The sequence below is a fragment of the Canis aureus genome, chromosome 7, assembly GCF_053574225.1.
Source record: "Canis aureus isolate CA01 chromosome 7, VMU_Caureus_v.1.0, whole genome shotgun sequence".
NCBI classification, from domain to species: Eukaryota; Metazoa; Chordata; class Mammalia; order Carnivora; family Canidae; genus Canis; species Canis aureus.
Window position 1 is genome coordinate 17,575,488 of NC_135617.1, and position 16,171 is coordinate 17,591,658.

Consider the following 16,171-nt stretch of genomic DNA (forward strand, 5'->3'; position numbering starts at 1 on the left):
AGAATGCAGTAGAAGAGGACAATTCTGGAGGCAAGGAGACCAGTGAAAGGGCTACTGTTCACCAAGTGAAGGAAGATGGCAGCCTGAAATCAGACGGTGGTAGTGACATAGGAGAAGTGTAGGAGAATGCCCAAGGCAGTCTTGCCAGAACTTGGAAGATGCTTTGGGTCTCCAAAGATATCTAAGTTGAGGGAGGGTAGGAGTTAGTTCCCTCAAGTTTCTGGCTTGAGCAAATGATTTCATCATGGTGTCATTTACTATATAAGAGTCTACTGGAGGGAAGTAAGGTGGGGGGTAGGAGAGGGAAATGATGAATTTACTTTTAGATTAAATCATGAGATTTGAGACTTTGGGGCAGCTAAGTAGAGCTGTTTAGCCAGGTCCTAAAAGTACACTGGAAACCATAAAAAATGGCAGAGAAACCATCTAACTTAATTGAGCAAGTTGGAAGGGGTCTTAGGGCAAGTCCTGGTTGTCCCTGATGTTCCTCCCTCCTCCTCCTTTTTGCTCACTGGAATCCAAGCCTCCTCTGGGTAGTTCTGTATCCAGCGGACAATAGCTCAGAGAAAATATCTCAGATCTAGATTTTGGATTCATTAGCCTATAGAACAGATGATAACTGAGGCAATGGTACTGTCCAGAAAGAGAAAAGGAGTCCAGGATACAGAAGAGGAGAAGGGGAATCTGCACAACAGACCGAGAAGGGTGGTCTTGGTAGGAGAGAACCAAGAGTTTGGGATCATGGAAGCCCTGTGTCGAGAGTGTCTCAAGGTGCGGAAAGTGGGTTAAATTGATTTGAGACACTGAATAGATAACGGGAAATGTCTGCCGGATATAGCGATATGCTAGTGATTGATAAGCTCCATGAGAGCTGGGGAAAACTGGTGAGGATGAAGCAGACTGCAATAGACTGAGAAGTGGGACTCAAGAAGAGGTAGAGATTAATAGAGTGTAGACAACTCTTCAGGAGATTGATCTACGAAGCTGAGGGAGAGAACTGGAGGAGCTCAGTAATGAAGCAGAGGCATTTTAAGATAGGAAATGTGAGCATGTTTAAGTGCTGATGGGAGGAGCCAATAAAGAAGGGAAAGTTAAAGACTGTGAGCCCTGAAGTGAGGGTGTGAGGTAAAGGGCACCTGTTTAGATCTTTCCTTTTATGTTCCAGTGGGCAGGTATGGAGATTGGGAGGATGATCAGAGAAACAGGAAGACCTCTCTGCAGCTATCTATTCCACAGTCTGGGGTCTTCAGTGGGTTAATCCTATCACCCTTCCATCCTAAGCCTGGCTGTCTACAAAAGGAATTGTTCTACTACTTGAATACTCCACTTTTATTTCCATGACACACAGTATGGCCATGAATGAACTAAGCACCTGCTTTAAAAATTAACCCTTTATCTAAAATCGTCGCCTTAGCCATACCTGTCTTTGGATGAGGAGAGTTTAGAGAGACAGTTGAGGTGTATTTCCACCTTAATCTTTTTAAAGATTTGGTGAACCCCCCCCACTGGCACCAAGGTATGCCTGAAGCTGAGGTTTCTGGCTTCACAGAAAACAGTGGTTCATAATCAGGACCCCAGAGAATAGCTGAGGGCAGATTTCAGGAGTCTATCAACCCCACAAATGTCATTAAAAAATCTATTTGCAATAGGCATTTTTGTTGTTTTGTTTTGTCAGATTCTTAAGGGCATCTGTAGTCTGTGGAGATAGATAAATGCTCAAACTGATCATTTCCAGGGGATCAAAAGGTAGCCAAGAAAAATGATGACAATCAGAGAGGAAAAAGACAATTACAAGAACACGGAAATACATGTTAGTTTAACTGACATCTGACTCAGAACTTCCCATGTGAACCCAAGTATCTGGTTTTCAATTCTAAAGAATCATGTTTCCTAGATTGAAAACATAAAAAACAAATCAAAGTTCTTCCAATGTGTTCTAGAAGAACATTTATTTTCAATATTACAGTAGAAAGTGACGAGGCTCACCTAAGGAACCCAAATTAATCCACCTTTTTTCAAAACGTTGTTGGCAAGTATAATAAAAATGAGAGGTAAACTTGTCAGTGAGGTGATGTGACATTAAAATGCAAATGTGCTGCTCTTAGGTAGGACAGGCTCGGAATTGGCAACTAATGAGAACATGTGGAAATAAATAGAGCAAGTGTGGAAAACAGACATCGGAGTTTACCTTCCCCATCAAACAATTTGGATCGTGGCTGCAGGCATATATCATAACAAATATGTTACGAAATACCTTGTTTGACACATGTTTGCAGTATTTGTGTTAAATATTAATCTATAGCCTTTGCTAATGAAAATGCTAGCATTTATACAGGATGATATTGTGGATGTGAAATGACAGCTAAAATGACTTGAGGATTTTCTTACGTTTTATTTATAAGGATTACACATTTTACTAATGATGTTTTTTTAGTTTCCACATTTTTGAACCTCAAACTGACAGCTGAGGGGTTGCATTCACTTTTCAAATGGCTGACAGACAGTAAAGAGGGCCTGACTAAAAACTGGTGAGGGAGAAAGTGTAAACATGTGGGATGCGTGTTTTTGCTGAAGTAACACTGTTTGCTTCAAGAAGCAATGCTTTTGGGATACCTGGAGTTGAGCGTCTGCCTTTGGCTCAGGTCGTGATCCCGGGTCCTGGGATCGAGTCCCCCTCAGGGAGCCTGCTTCTCCCTCTGCCTGTGTCTGCCTCTCTCTCTGTGCCTCTCATGGATAATTAAAAAAAAAAAAAAAAAAGCAAAGCTTTAGATTCCTATAACACATTATGTATTTGTGTTGGTCAGACACACAGATATTTATTTCACTGCAGTCTTCGAAAACCTCATATTAGGTACGGTCTTTCCTGCATCTGGAAAGTAGGTGGATTTTTCTTGACGATAGCAGGATTCTCACTAACTCACTTAAAAACTGTAAGTGATTTCGAATGTACTCTGGATATATAGACTCAGCCATAAAATAACTGCAGTAATAAAGTTAGTCATTTAAATAAATTAAGCCAAATAAGTCCCCAGAATCCTGCCACCCCCTTTTTATGGCAACAAAGGTATACCCCCATGTATAAAGACCATTTTCATAACATAGGAGGCAACTCTAAAGAGTTATCTGACCACTATGCGGCCTCCGCAAACATAGTATTGAAATGAGAAATCTGAAAAACTCAGCTTATAAAATTTGACAACTGCTGGCTCAACTGACTTTTGAAAAGTTTCTGAACAACTTTGACATACGCACTTACTTGCCAAGGAAACATTTTCTCATAAGCAGTCACTAGAAAGTCTATAAGAATGTCTCATACTTAAAAAAAAAAAATTAAAGCTGAAATACCATCTAAAGAAACACAAAGGAAACATTACGGAAAAGAAAACAAAACTTACTTTTTCTTGAGGCTGCTTTTTCCTGTGGTTTAAAGAGTATGGAAGGAGAATATGTGATGATTATTTTTTTTCCTCCAGCACATTTAAATGTCAACTCCAAAAGGAACAGAATGGACCACCAGAGCTATCTGAGGGTCCCTCCCAATTGCAGCCTTTTCAGCTTTGCAGAAGGAAATAGGAGGGTGAGTGGGTTTCCTCCAAGTCTTGTGATATGCACATAGCTGACTCCTACTGGGCTGAAAAAGCACTCCTTGTCAATTTTTACTTTGAATTGTAACAAATTCTCTGCAGGATATCCTTAAAGGGAAATCCTGCCAAAATTAGTATTTGGAGTATCTGGATAAGCTCCAAAAAGTCTAAAATACAAAGTACATATACAGACAACTCATATACATGCTCAAATTTCCACTACCTAGGCTAAATTAAGGGCATATTTAAATTTTTAAAAAATTTCAAAAAGATGCTGTATTTTCTTTTTCCTTGATTAAAAAAATTTTTTTGTTTTGTTTTCTGATAACTCTCTGAACCTATCTTTTAGGTTAGAAATGGTTGCAGTACAGAGTTTTCTGGCTGAACCATCTGGAAAGAGAGGAGGCCCCATGTTCTTACCTGCAGAATTTTTGGTAGCTTGAAAGAGAAGCCCTGGGTTGTGGCCCCTATCACTGCCTTCTTGGGAAGTTTGGGAACTTTGAGCCTTGGATTTGACTAGAATAACTCCAGGTATTTACCTGCTTCCTGAACCTGCATTGTGGACTCACCGTTACCTGCTTCTGCCTATTGCCCTATGAGCTGGCAACAATTGTTACGTCACGGCATGGCTGTGTGACTTCATTTAAGCAGAGACTTGGTCTTATGAAATCTTCAATTAAAAAAATAAAAAGGGGATAGAGATTTCGAGAGTTGGATCTAAAGAAATGTTTGAATCTTGAACTAATCCAGAATACGTGGGTCAATTTGATCCATAAAGCAAATGACGTTGGCTCCTGGACTCTACTTGAGGCTGTCTCTTCGTTTTGTAAGATGAGGTGAGAGAAGAAATGTTCTGCCTTAAGTTCATTTATTCCCAGACAAAAGCTGTTCTTATTCAAAGTGCTAATGGGAGTATATACTAATATTTTATGAGATCGAACTCAGGTATATACAATAGAAAATACCTTGAGTTAGGGAAATGCAAAACCGGTTGACTGTGTGCATTGCTCTTCACCTGAATTTGATGATTAAGATACGAAAAAAAAAAAACAAAACTGGTGAGCAGCAACCACAGATTGATGCAGTAAAAGGACACAAGTATGTTCAACTAGTAATAGATTCTGATCTTCATGATACTATTGCAGGCATTATTTTTATCCTTTCATAGGTGAGGAAGTGGAGTCCTGGAGATATAAAATTGCATATGTTCCCAGCTAATTATGGGGCCATTGCCCTCGTTTACGCCTGTGCTCCCTAAGAGGGTGATCTACATTCACTGATAAAACTTCTAATCCTCCTGTTTCCTCCTCAGACTGTTCCAGAGGTCTTCCACCTGGACCACTTCACCAAAAAGCTTCATGATGAAGTTCATCAAAAGGTCTTAATCGGCACTCTCAAGGGCACTGTCATTAAGCTTACCTGAAATTTCTCATTTCTGGATACGTCTGTTTCTTCTTTGAAATTTGCCCTTGGTTCACTAAGTTGCACTGATTTCCTCCTTGCGCTCACCATCCCGAGCCTCCTCTCCCTTTATTCATCTCACCCTTCCCCAGAGCTTCCTCCACAGTTGAGTGTGCCTCTCTGTGCACTGACCATTGCGTTCCTTAAGGAGACCATTAGTAATGATAGGACTCCCACACCTGTACTCTCAATCGTTATCACTAAGATCCCAGACCTATATCCGGTTGTCTGTTGGCCTTTGTCTTCAGGTCCTCGGGCACCTCAAACTGGAAAGTCCCTAACAAACCACCTTCTTCACCCCACTCCAAACCTGCTGGTCTGCTGGAGTTCCTCTCTCAGGGTATGACAGAGTCATCCAAGCCATCATCTTAGACTGTCCTCACTCATTCTCCACCAACCTCATTCATCCCCATCCCCAACTTCTGCTGGTGCTACTTCGTTAGACCTCCCTCAAATTTGTCATTGTCCCTGCATTCTGGTCCTCATATTTCTCACTTGGATTACTTTATCAGTCCTAAAATGATTGGTATCTGCCTCAGTTTGGTCCCCTTCTATCATTTTCTTACATGACACTGTAAAACAATATTTTAAAATATCAGTTTATCAAATTTATAATTTGATACATGCTTTTTGCAGAAAACCTGTAATAAGAATTGAAAAAATAAAGAAAACTTAAAATGACTTGCAATCTAAGAGACAGTCACAACCCAAATCTTAGCCCAAATCTCTTTAGAGTATTTTGTATGCACGCATAGAACTATACAATGAAATGTTTGTGTAAATGTATTTATGCAAATGTTTATACAGTATATTTAATTAGAAAACCAAGACCACATTAGATATAGTTCTGCATCCTCTTTCACTTAATATACTGTGAGTGACTTCCCAAATCAAACATTTTTAAAGTGGTTGTGAATAAAGGCTACAATATAATGAAACACATGAAATATATTCTGGAATAGTCCTCTTCTGTTTCCTTCAACATCAAAACTAACCCTGAGCGTTTATAATGTATGAATCACAAGGACTTAGATTTCCACAAGAAAGGGGGAAGGAGAAAAATACACAACACTCATTTTGAGCTAATTTCCATTGATTAGATATTAAACTACTATGTATTCTTACTTACCATGTGTCCTGCCTTCAAGCAATTATCCAATCTCTAAGTCTATGTAACAGAGTGAAGTTAAAGGTACATTTTAGGTGAATAGACAGGCTTAGTAGGAAAGCAATTTGATCAAGTGCTTTTTCTTCACGTTGAATGTCAAGAAACATGAAAGAAAACCCTTGGGACCTTTGTCTTAGCTTGGCTAGGCAGAGAAAGGGTTTTTTCTTTGGTGGACTAACCTCTGAATAAGCAAGAGGATTTCAGAGCCAAGAAGACCACCTCCCTTCTGTGCAAGACAGGTTGTCCATGCTCCCCTTCAATTACAGGCTGGGAAAAAGATTTCCTCACATTAAGTTCACATTTTACCTTTCAGACAGGAGAGACACTGATTTCACAAATATTTTAAAGTTTTTGGTAAGTTGTCAAACTAACTTTGGGAATGGGTGGTTTTTCTAAATGGCAAATCTAATTCCCTTCTTTTCCTGGTTAACGTAATTGTGAAAACGCTCCCCTTGTTTTCAGGAAAACGGCTAACGTTTTTCTTAGCGTACATATGAATTTCAGGATCTCTCTCATCTCTTAGCTTCATCTTATACTACTTCCCCAGACTGTTTTTCATATTTCTCATACTTAGGGTTTCCCAAATGTGTATTTCATATTAGTTCATGTCTTAGCACTTCCAGATCTCTTCTGTCCCAGAAACATCTGCCTGCTCTCCATTCCCCTATTTTCAGGAGGCTAGTCCTACTTTTCTTTCAGGACTCAGTTTAGGTCATCTCTAGCCAGTTTACTTCCCTCCCTGCTGTGCAAGACAGTTGACTTTCATTTCTTCCCCCACAGCAATCCCTGCTTACTTCTCTCAGAACCCTATTAGTTGTTGATCCTTGCCATCTCTTTGAAAACAAGGTGTAGGGGCAGCCCAGGTGGCTCAGCGGTTTAGCGCTGCCTTCTGCCCAGGTCATGATCCTGGAGACCTGGGATTGAGTCCCACATCGGGGTCCCTGCCTGGAGCCTGCTCCTCCCTTTGCCTCTCTTTCTATGTGTGTCTCTCATGAATGAATAAATAAAATCTTAAAAAAAAAAAAAAGGAAAACAAGGTGTATTTTTTATGATTTACATTTGTACTTTAGTACTTAGCAGTCAGACAGGATCCAGGAGATTGCTGAGCCAAGGATTTAAATTCACCAGGTCTCCCCTTTCTTTCATCACACCACAACATAATCCCTTCCTTCCTGGTTTTTAAACATGTGCCAAGGTTAAGTCCTACTACTAATCGCTGAAGAGAAATAGAGGTACAAATATAGGCAAGGCTGGTAAAATAAAACACAACACTGAGAACTTATAAAAATTTAATACATGTTTATAGTAATTATTCTTGTTTGGTGATGTAGATAGAATAAACATGGTTTTTGAAAGCTTGAAAGTCAAGGTTTCTTTTTTTTTGATGGTTTGGGATAAGTCTCTCTTGGTTTCTATTTATTTTTTGCTTAGTGCAGTCTTCAAGGTAGAACAACTTGTGTGAATCCTTTGGCCATTTTAATGGCCACTTTAATAGTGGCCCGATTTCCATGGAAAATGTACATCCCAGAGTTTACCTATGTGTGTTTCTTTCATCTCCCATATACATTAAAGGCTTCACTGGTATTTGTCAAAGAAAGCAAATCTTCCTTTTGTCCCCACCCTCTACCCAACTCACAGGTTAGTTCTTGATAGGAAAAAGAAAAAACAAAATCCCATGTAGCCCTGGGTCAAGTAGCATTTCTGGGGAAGGAAGGAACTGTTTCTTCTCAATCTGTAGGCTGCACTAGCACTGTTGCACTTTGACCTCATCCTTGGTACTTTATGGTCTGACTAAAACATATTCTCTAAAAGGTTCAAGATGGTTCTATATTCAGGTTAAGCAACTTCCACACTTATTATTCCGATTCAATATCAATGTCTTTTCTGAAAATTCACTGTAATTTTGATAAGATATGCCACAGTTCACGGAATCCTTCTGAAGGCCAGAAGTGGGTTTCCCTGGACTCTTCAGAAACACATGGTCTGGAGATGGAACACATTATTCAATTATCTCTGTAGTATCTCCAACAGTAGAAACTAGCAGATAGCTGCACATTTCCTGAAATCCAGCTAACTGAAAATGATTTACTAAGGTGAAATGGTTCATGAAAGGCAAATGCTCAAAAGATGAGATACTGAGGACTATGGAACTATTTTTGTGTAAGAAAAATAAAATCTTTGAAAAATGTTCAGTATAAGAATTTTAAAATGTAAATATGTTACATATATGCACAATGCATTCTAGTAATTAAAATAATGGAAGCTTCAAAGTACTACAAAATTTAATAGAAACAGGCAACTTTATTTTTAATAACATTCTTAAATCTGCCCAAGATCATAATAACCATTTAAGAATTTTCATTTTATTGAAATTAGAATTTTACATACAAAATCAGCTATATAACTTTATCTTCAAAAACGATAAAAACCGTTCTTATTTACTATGGAAAATATGAACCATTTTGATAAATGAAAAAAATTAATGTGAACAAGAGAGAATGGTTTTCTTTTCATTTGCTTGTTTCTCATATTTTTACTCCTACAAATTAAGAAAGTCAGAAAGATTTTATTTGCTTCGTTGTCTATGATCTAGTGTGACACAAATGTGGATTACTTTGGTATCTGCTGAAACATAGAGGATAAGGTTTTTAAAAGACTGAAAAAAACATGAGGTTCGTTGTTCAATATTTTGAAAGTTGAATAAAAACTAACGAGTTTGTGGTCGCAGAGAATTTGTCATTTTTCTTCCTTTGCCCATATGAAAATACATTAATAGAAAATTATCAATGGAAAAACATTTTTAAATTTATGTTATATTTCTATCAAGTTTAATAATAATGCTTAGTTAACAATTATATCAGTTTCTTTCATTCAGTATTAATACTTCGTCTGGAATTAGAGGTAGACTGATACTGGTATTCAAACATTTTGAAACAAGAGTTTTAAATGATGTATAAGGAATTACATAAAATAGTACTTTTCGTACTTGAGATTTAACTTACTATTATATTCAAAATAATTTTTTTGATATATAGTAAATTGTTGCTTAAAACTCATTTGCTTGAAATTATTACTCCAAGGAACTGTTACTTTTAACTACTAATAGTCTTCAGATAATAAGAAATCTATTTTCTCATAAGGGTTTTCATTTTTTGGGGAAAAAATGTTCCAATGACTTCAATGCACCTAGAGATCCTACCACAACAAAGAATTAGATGCCAGAGTGATTAGTGATATAAAATATAACATTTAGAAATGCAAATTGGGTTAAAGAAAAATACTTGTATCACATTTTTAGTTATTCTAATGTTAAAATGTGACTTATACCTCTTAAGAAGTAACTTTTATCATTCCTCTCACTCGCTAGCATCTTGTGTTAGAATAGACCACAACAGTGTGTGAGCCCCTCTGGTATTCTTCTGCACCTGCAAAGACAGTCCCTCAAACTGCCAACCACATAAAAGTCCACTCTTGTCAGGGAGATGGGAGGCTTTCTGCCAGAGCAAGAGTATAGTAATAAATTTTCTTTCTTTCTTTCTTTTTTTTTTTTTCAAATTTTTGTATTTTAGGTTTGAAGCATTCTTTTAATTTTAAAATCCACGATTTTTATTTCTGACATCAAAGGGTTTTCTTTCCTTTTTTAAAAAAACATGACCACATTTTAAGGTTCTGCCTAATATATATATAAATAATGTCACTTGAAATCTAACAACACAATGAATGAGTCCTTTTCTAGACATGACAGATATCAGAAAATTTATTCTTCATTCAGCATCTGAAAATAAAATAAGCCTGAAATGGTAATTTTTAGAATTATAATGTGAAAAAGAAATCTTCCATGGTTGAACCCAATTTACAAAACTTTCACATTTTTATAAGATTTACACTAAATACAACACTACTATTTAAACTGAATTATGTGTGTGTGTGTGTGTGTGTGTGTGTGTGTCTGTGTGTGTGTGTGTAGGGGGGGTGGTGACTGGGGAGAACCGAGGATTGTGAAGTATTTTTTGGTAACCAGTCACCTTAAACTTTGGAAAAAATGATTATTATTATGACAAAAGTAAATTATGATCATTATTCTTCTGTCACAGATGATTTCCTGGATTTGAGAATAAGGTCTTTAATGGATGAAGAAAGTTCTTGAAGCTCTTTACGAGTAGCATTGCTGATATCTTCTTGTTCTTTGTCTAATTCATCACTTATAGGATCATCTCCCTGTCCAGTCTTCTTATTCTGACTGACTAAATGCTTTACAACTAAACCTTGATACTTTACCAAAAGAGCATGCTGATCCTGTGGAAAGATAAAGGAGAAGAAACTTTAACAAACATCATTTAATTTTCTGTGGAACAAGTGGATTTGTTCACCAATACACAAAAAAAATCTTCATTTTTACAAATCACTGGCCACGTAAGTAGAAAGCTAAATCCAGCAAGGTCCTTTGCTGGCAAGTGGTTTACAGGTTAGGGATGATAAAACATGAAAACAGATCATTTAAATGTAAACTGACTTAGCTAGGTTCTATCACCAGAGATTAAGTCAAAATGATTATGGAAGCTCAAAGAGCCAAATTATTTTTGGCTGAGAAATCTCTCAGAAGAATTTGTGCAGGGTAAGACTTTTTGAACTGGTCCTTGAAGGACAGGTTACATCTGCATAAGCTGCAATGAAAGACTTCTTTTTTACCATAGATCTTATAGAATCCCAAAAGATTCCTAAACTATGCTAAGTTTTTAAAGTCAATCTTCTGATTCACTGTTCACATTCTTGGAACAGGAAATCACATTAATATGTTTTGTGTCTTATTGTTCATAATGATTCATATCTACCCATTCAAAATATTCAGAATCTGAAAGCTTTAAAAGTTTCAAGTGCATGCAAAATGTAATACCTCTGGAATTTTACTATTAAGAAAAGCAATGATCTGTGGGACACATCTTCCAGGTGCATGGAGCATGCTGTGGGTTGAGAACTGAAACAGAAGGACTGCTGTGAGGTGCAGAATAAGAGCAGGGTCTTCTGTGACTTTTAGCTGCTCAACCAGTGCTTGTCGATGCTGGAACAGTATCTGCCTAAACAAAAATAAAATCACAAAAACACATTCTCATATTTTAACAAGCTCTCACCAATTTTAGTTCTTCCCTTCTGTATTCATTTTTAGCTTTTCTAGTTTAATTATCTAGCTCCATGAACATCTTAAGGGACATTTTAAATATGAAATATAGACCCACTTAACCCTAAATGGTGTGGATAAACTAATATGCTAGAAAATGATAGGAGAAAACTATATAGCAGGGATCTTCAAAGTGTACTTTTTATTTTGAGTTACTGGGGATCAAACAGAAGTGCACTGATGTAAGTAAGATGTCCTATGAAGAAGGTCTCAAAGCTAGTAGAAAGTTCCCAGGCTTGATCAACTATGGCATTAGGGGACCTTGCTACTTTATCAACATGGGCCAGAGGGGGACATCTACGCATTGAATTTGAATATGCTTGAAGGTTTGTAGCCATTTGGATACAAGAGTTCTCCGTGCAAGATTCAGATAGTCAAATTCCAACTTCATGTCACACATCTAAGAATTTATTAATCATATAAGATTAATTCAATGTTACCTTTCCCTTTTTTTGTCTCCCCTTTTCATCATTATATCACAAGCTTCTGCTGCAGAATCCAGACAAGAAAGAAAGTCTTCTATGCTCTGAAATAGTATTTAATGCCACAATTTACTTTTATTAACAGGCTGCCTAAAGAAATATAGTCATTTAATAATGTTTTATAATTTTACACCCCAAATACAATTTTTAAAGAGGTCATTTTGTCATTAAACTTGAAATTGTGATTTAGGACTAAAGAGGATAAAATGTTCCCAGCCTGTTCTCCCCTCATCTCTCAAAGAGATTTAGTTTACATTTATCCTGATAAAAATCTACTCAAAGACCACAAATTCTAGCCCGATTATCTAAACAGAATCAAACTTTACTTACCTTTTCATTCAGAGAGCTATGGAGTTTTGTGAGAGCTACTTTGGTTTCTTCTGATAATTTACTTAAAATTTTTTTTCTTACCTGTAAGGGGAAAAAATTCTTTTGGTATTATGACTTTGACATGTTGTAGATATAAGATTAAACAAAACAAAGTATATTTATTATTATAATAAGACACTGAATGGAACTTATCTTTGTTTTTTGAATTTTAGCTTTCAAACTAGGAACAAAAATATGTTAAAAACATTCTACAATCTGAGAGCTAGCTGATAGCCCGTCAGACAACCAGGCTAGATAAAGCCCTACTAGCCCCTTTCTGGCCCAGCAGTGTTAAGAAGGGGTGGCGGTGGAGGGAATGGGGATAGACAAAACCATTCATCCTGTGGGAAAAAGAGAATTTGGGGTAAGAGGCTACTCTCTCTTTTCCATTGGGGTGGGAAGAGTGTTTCTCCCTAATGCCAGATGAGGGGGGGTTCCTACTCCTAAGTTTAAGAATGCCTATAATAAACTAGAGAACGTGCTCCATGGATGGCTACTTTTTATACTATATAGTATATGGTGTGTGGAATCTTTTCAGCACCCCTCTCCACATAGATGTGCCTCATGAAATTTGGTGGCATTCTTTACGAGAGTCTGATGGCCCTATCAAGTGTGAAATTTCTAGTGGAGGCCTAGTGGAATGGTTTGGCTAGTGGGCCCTGAACATTACAGTGAGTCTTGGAAGTCCGGGGAAACCTACTGACTCACTGTCACATGCCACACCGGTTCTTCTGTAGGCCCTGAAGGGCATGGGACAGGACCCCATGTATTTCCCACAGCAGAGATTGGTACAGAGGCAGGTTACATGGAATTATCCAGGCAGTTGGGAGATTCACTGCTCAAGGTGAAGAAGGAAGGGGGATAGTACTTTGCTAGGGCAGAAGAGAAAAATAAATGTATCTCTGTTTGGAGGTTTAAGGGGAGGTTCTTGCTATGAGGGGAAGCCACATGCTGAAAAACAGCCCCCAAAACAACCTACACCGCCTATGTGGCAACAGACACATCATGAGGTCACACGGCATTGGGCCTAGATCATAACTAGTGATATGCAGTCATTCCTATAAAACACTTCTGCCTCCTTCATTTTTCCTGAATCTCCAGCTTTAAGTGGAAATATAAGGATAGAGAAGAGAAGGAGGAGGTTAGGGACAGAACACATAACTGGGAGCCACAGCTATACCTCACATCTTGAAAAAGAAAGAAATGAACTTTGAATTTAAGATTAGCATTTTAACAAGTAAACTACAATTCATCTAAATATTAAAATGAGATGGGGTCACTACATTAAAATGACTGTAAAGTTATGAAATCTGGCCAGAACATGGTCAAGGGATCAGCAACTCAGCAGGAAAAGGGGATGTAACATGACAATGATTAGGAAAAAATAAAAATGTTGATTCCAAAGTAATTAAGCATCATTATTTTCAACAGACTGGTTATATTACCAATTTAAACTAAAAATCTGATGGATATTTTTCTTCTTAAAAACCCTTTCCTATATTTTATTCTTTCCTTTAGACTACTTCCAATGTGAGAAAATAAAATATGCTTTAGTTTCAAAACATAATACATCAAGAATGCAAGAAAATCACTATCATACTTCACTTGTAATAGCTGCAGGATCGTCTACTGCCATCATTAAATCCGAGGCTAAGAAGTTGAAAATGAGGTTAGTGATATCAGTACACACTGTCTTCAGCAAGTGCTTTGTAAGCGCAGCCTGTGTATCATCTGGAAAATAAAGGTGCTTTATTAAAATGAATGTCCAAGAACAACTATGAAAATCAATGAAAAAATAGTATTAAGTATACCTGTAAAGAACTTCACCCCTTTTTCAAACAGCCGTATATTATTGTACAGGTTTGAAACCTCTTCTTGCAAGTCCTTGATTGTGCACTTTCTACCAGTTCCAGAGGCAGAAGTTGAAGACATGAACACTGAACGTACCACCTCGAGATAAGCTTTGTTAAGAGGTCTGTGCACAAGATAAATATATTTAGTGTAGTAAAGCACACTGCGTTTATACATATAAGAAATTTTGCTTCTATGGAAATAAGCCTTAAGAAAAGACCTCTATACTTTTTAAACAAATAAGATGAATTTGGAGAATAACTCACAAGAATTTGTCTTCAATCCTAGGATTTATAACTTAAATGCATTATTTTTCTCAATTTTAAAGTACTCAAAATTATTGCACTAAAGACAGTAAGAACAGCAGTAACAGAAGTTTAATTCAAATTCAATTCAAAGTAGTTTTTAGAAGTTAGTTTGGAGAACAGACTATAAATCTGTTCCCCATCCTTAGGAATATTCCAATAAACTTTCAATTTCTGAAGTACTATAAAAGATATTAAAAACTTTTTTTTAAAACCTTTCATGCTCAACAACTTCAGAATAGATTGTTTTAAGTAATGGTAAATGGTTAGTAGTAACTATTCTACTTTTCAAATGTGAAAAATATGATTATGTACTGTATACATGCACAAAAAATATTCAGTGAAATGAAAAACATCTCACTACAAAAGCTGTTTCTAAATTCAAAGTCAGATGCACTGGGTTCATGGATTACATTTATAGATGTTTACACACTGGAACTAACGAGGGAAAATCATGTTAGTTAGTAATGGTCAAGTTATTCACAATTTCTTTTACTTCTTTTTTATTTTTTTAAGATTTTATTTTTTTTGAGAGAGAGGGAGAATGTGAGAGAGAGAGATCACAAGCGGTGGGGAGAGGCAGAGGGAGAAGCAGACTCCTCACTGATCCCAGGGCCCTGACATCATGATCTGAGCTGAAGGCAGACACTCAACCAACTGAGCCACCCAGGCGAGCCATAATTTTTTACTTCTGTATAATAATAATAAATTTAGCTTGGCTCAATTGCGAGCTACTGCTGTCTAAATTTATTCTTTGAAGGCAGTTTGTTAAATTATTTCTCCCTAAAAGTGTACTGTTTACTCTCTGTCAAATCTAGATAGAAACTGGTCTTTTCTTTCTTTTTAGCTGTTACCTTTCATGCTACGTCAGTGAGCATCCAGTGATGGGTGGTAGTGTTTTTCTCCTAACCAGGACTGCAACAGCAGTGATGGGAGGATGCCTTTACACTCTCACCTTTTATTTCCCACACTGCCTCGCCCAAAGCACTTAACATTTTGTTGAAGCGAACAGCCTTTATAGGCAAAGAAAAGCTGGAATTTGGTGGCTACATTAAATTCTAAGCTTTGAAGAGATCTGAAATTCTGTAATTCTATAATCTTTGTGAAAATTTTAGTTAATAACATTGAATTTCTATCATAAAACAGAAAAATACTTTTTTATACTTACTTTATTAAGAACTCAGCAAGTTCAGAAATACATTCCTCCGGGGCATCTTGTATGTGTTTTCTTAAAAAGTCTTCAATCTCATCCTGGAGCATGAAAGTGACCTCTGGCTTCTTCTTTCCTATAGTAGAAATGAGCAATGGGAAAAACAATGAAAACATAAAGCAACCTAAAAGCAAAGGAGGTTCATTAACATATTTACTAAGGTAGTAATTCATTCACAGCTTGCCATAAAGACTCTGATATTGCCAGTGTCAGATTGCAATAAGCAATGAAAAAAATTTTTAAATTAAGATATATAAAGGTATTTCTTTTGAGTAATAATTTTCTAACTTTATTTAATGACTATTTACTGAGTTAATCAAAAAATAGTAAAGATGAATTAAACTTCTGTTTAATCATCCTTAACTTGGATGATGCAAATAAGTGGCAAACCAAAACAATCAGCTGGACGGAAAAAAAATCTTTTAAGAAAAAGATAACTTCTCTTTGTTGAACAATGTATACCGAGCAGAATTTCCTTCTTTATGAAAAAATAATTAGTAAAAATCAAATCATCCTTATAATTTACAAATCTTCAGAAAAAGATCTTCAGAAAAAAGATGGTAAA

At 36.7% G+C, this 16,171-nt stretch overlaps 2 protein-coding genes and 1 long non-coding RNA gene across 10 annotated transcripts in view; 1 reads left to right on the forward strand and 2 right to left on the reverse strand.

Moving 5' to 3' along the window:
- FHL5 (four and a half LIM domains 5) overlaps window positions 1-4,177 on the reverse strand; it is a 43,099-nt gene extending 38,922 nt beyond the window's left edge. Inside the window, exons 1-3 of one of the 5 annotated variants that reach the window (XM_077903033.1) lie at window positions 4,005-4,177; window positions 3,396-3,417; window positions 2,614-2,724 (exon numbers count right to left, since the gene is read on the reverse strand). The gene's annotated coding sequence lies outside the window, so the exon portion shown is untranslated. Of the gene's footprint in view, window positions 1-2,613; window positions 2,727-3,395; window positions 3,418-4,004 lie in introns of those variants that run through there. The other 4 variants (XM_077903034.1, XM_077903036.1, XM_077903032.1 and 1 more) reach the window with 4 other exon arrangements.
- LOC144317103 (uncharacterized) lies at window positions 4,024-15,093 on the forward strand. Of its 2 annotated transcripts, XR_013382983.1 has the most exons (5): window positions 4,024-4,420; window positions 4,897-4,962; window positions 10,422-10,626; window positions 13,759-13,909; window positions 14,101-15,093. It is a non-coding gene; the product is annotated as an uncharacterized LOC144317103 (long non-coding RNA). The 2 variants fall into 2 exon arrangements; XR_013382984.1 differs by lacking the exon at window positions 4,897-4,962 and having other exon boundaries at window positions 4,030-4,420; window positions 14,101-15,092.
- The window catches only part of UFL1 (UFM1 specific ligase 1), a 32,389-nt gene continuing 24,712 nt past the window's right edge, over window positions 8,495-16,171 (reverse strand). For all 3 annotated transcript variants that reach the window (XM_077903029.1, XM_077903028.1, XM_077903030.1), the window contains 7 exons: window positions 15,565-15,682; window positions 14,052-14,215; window positions 13,841-13,971; window positions 12,202-12,282; window positions 11,830-11,915; window positions 11,108-11,288; window positions 8,495-10,509 (listed from right to left, as the gene is read on the reverse strand). In XM_077903029.1, coding sequence (XP_077759155.1) covers window positions 10,291-10,509; window positions 11,108-11,288; window positions 11,830-11,915; window positions 12,202-12,282; window positions 13,841-13,971; window positions 14,052-14,215; window positions 15,565-15,682 — 980 coding nt within the window. In that variant the 3' untranslated portion in view covers window positions 8,495-10,290. The remainder of the gene's footprint in view (window positions 10,510-11,107; window positions 11,289-11,829; window positions 11,916-12,201; window positions 12,283-13,840; window positions 13,972-14,051; window positions 14,216-15,564; window positions 15,683-16,171) is intronic.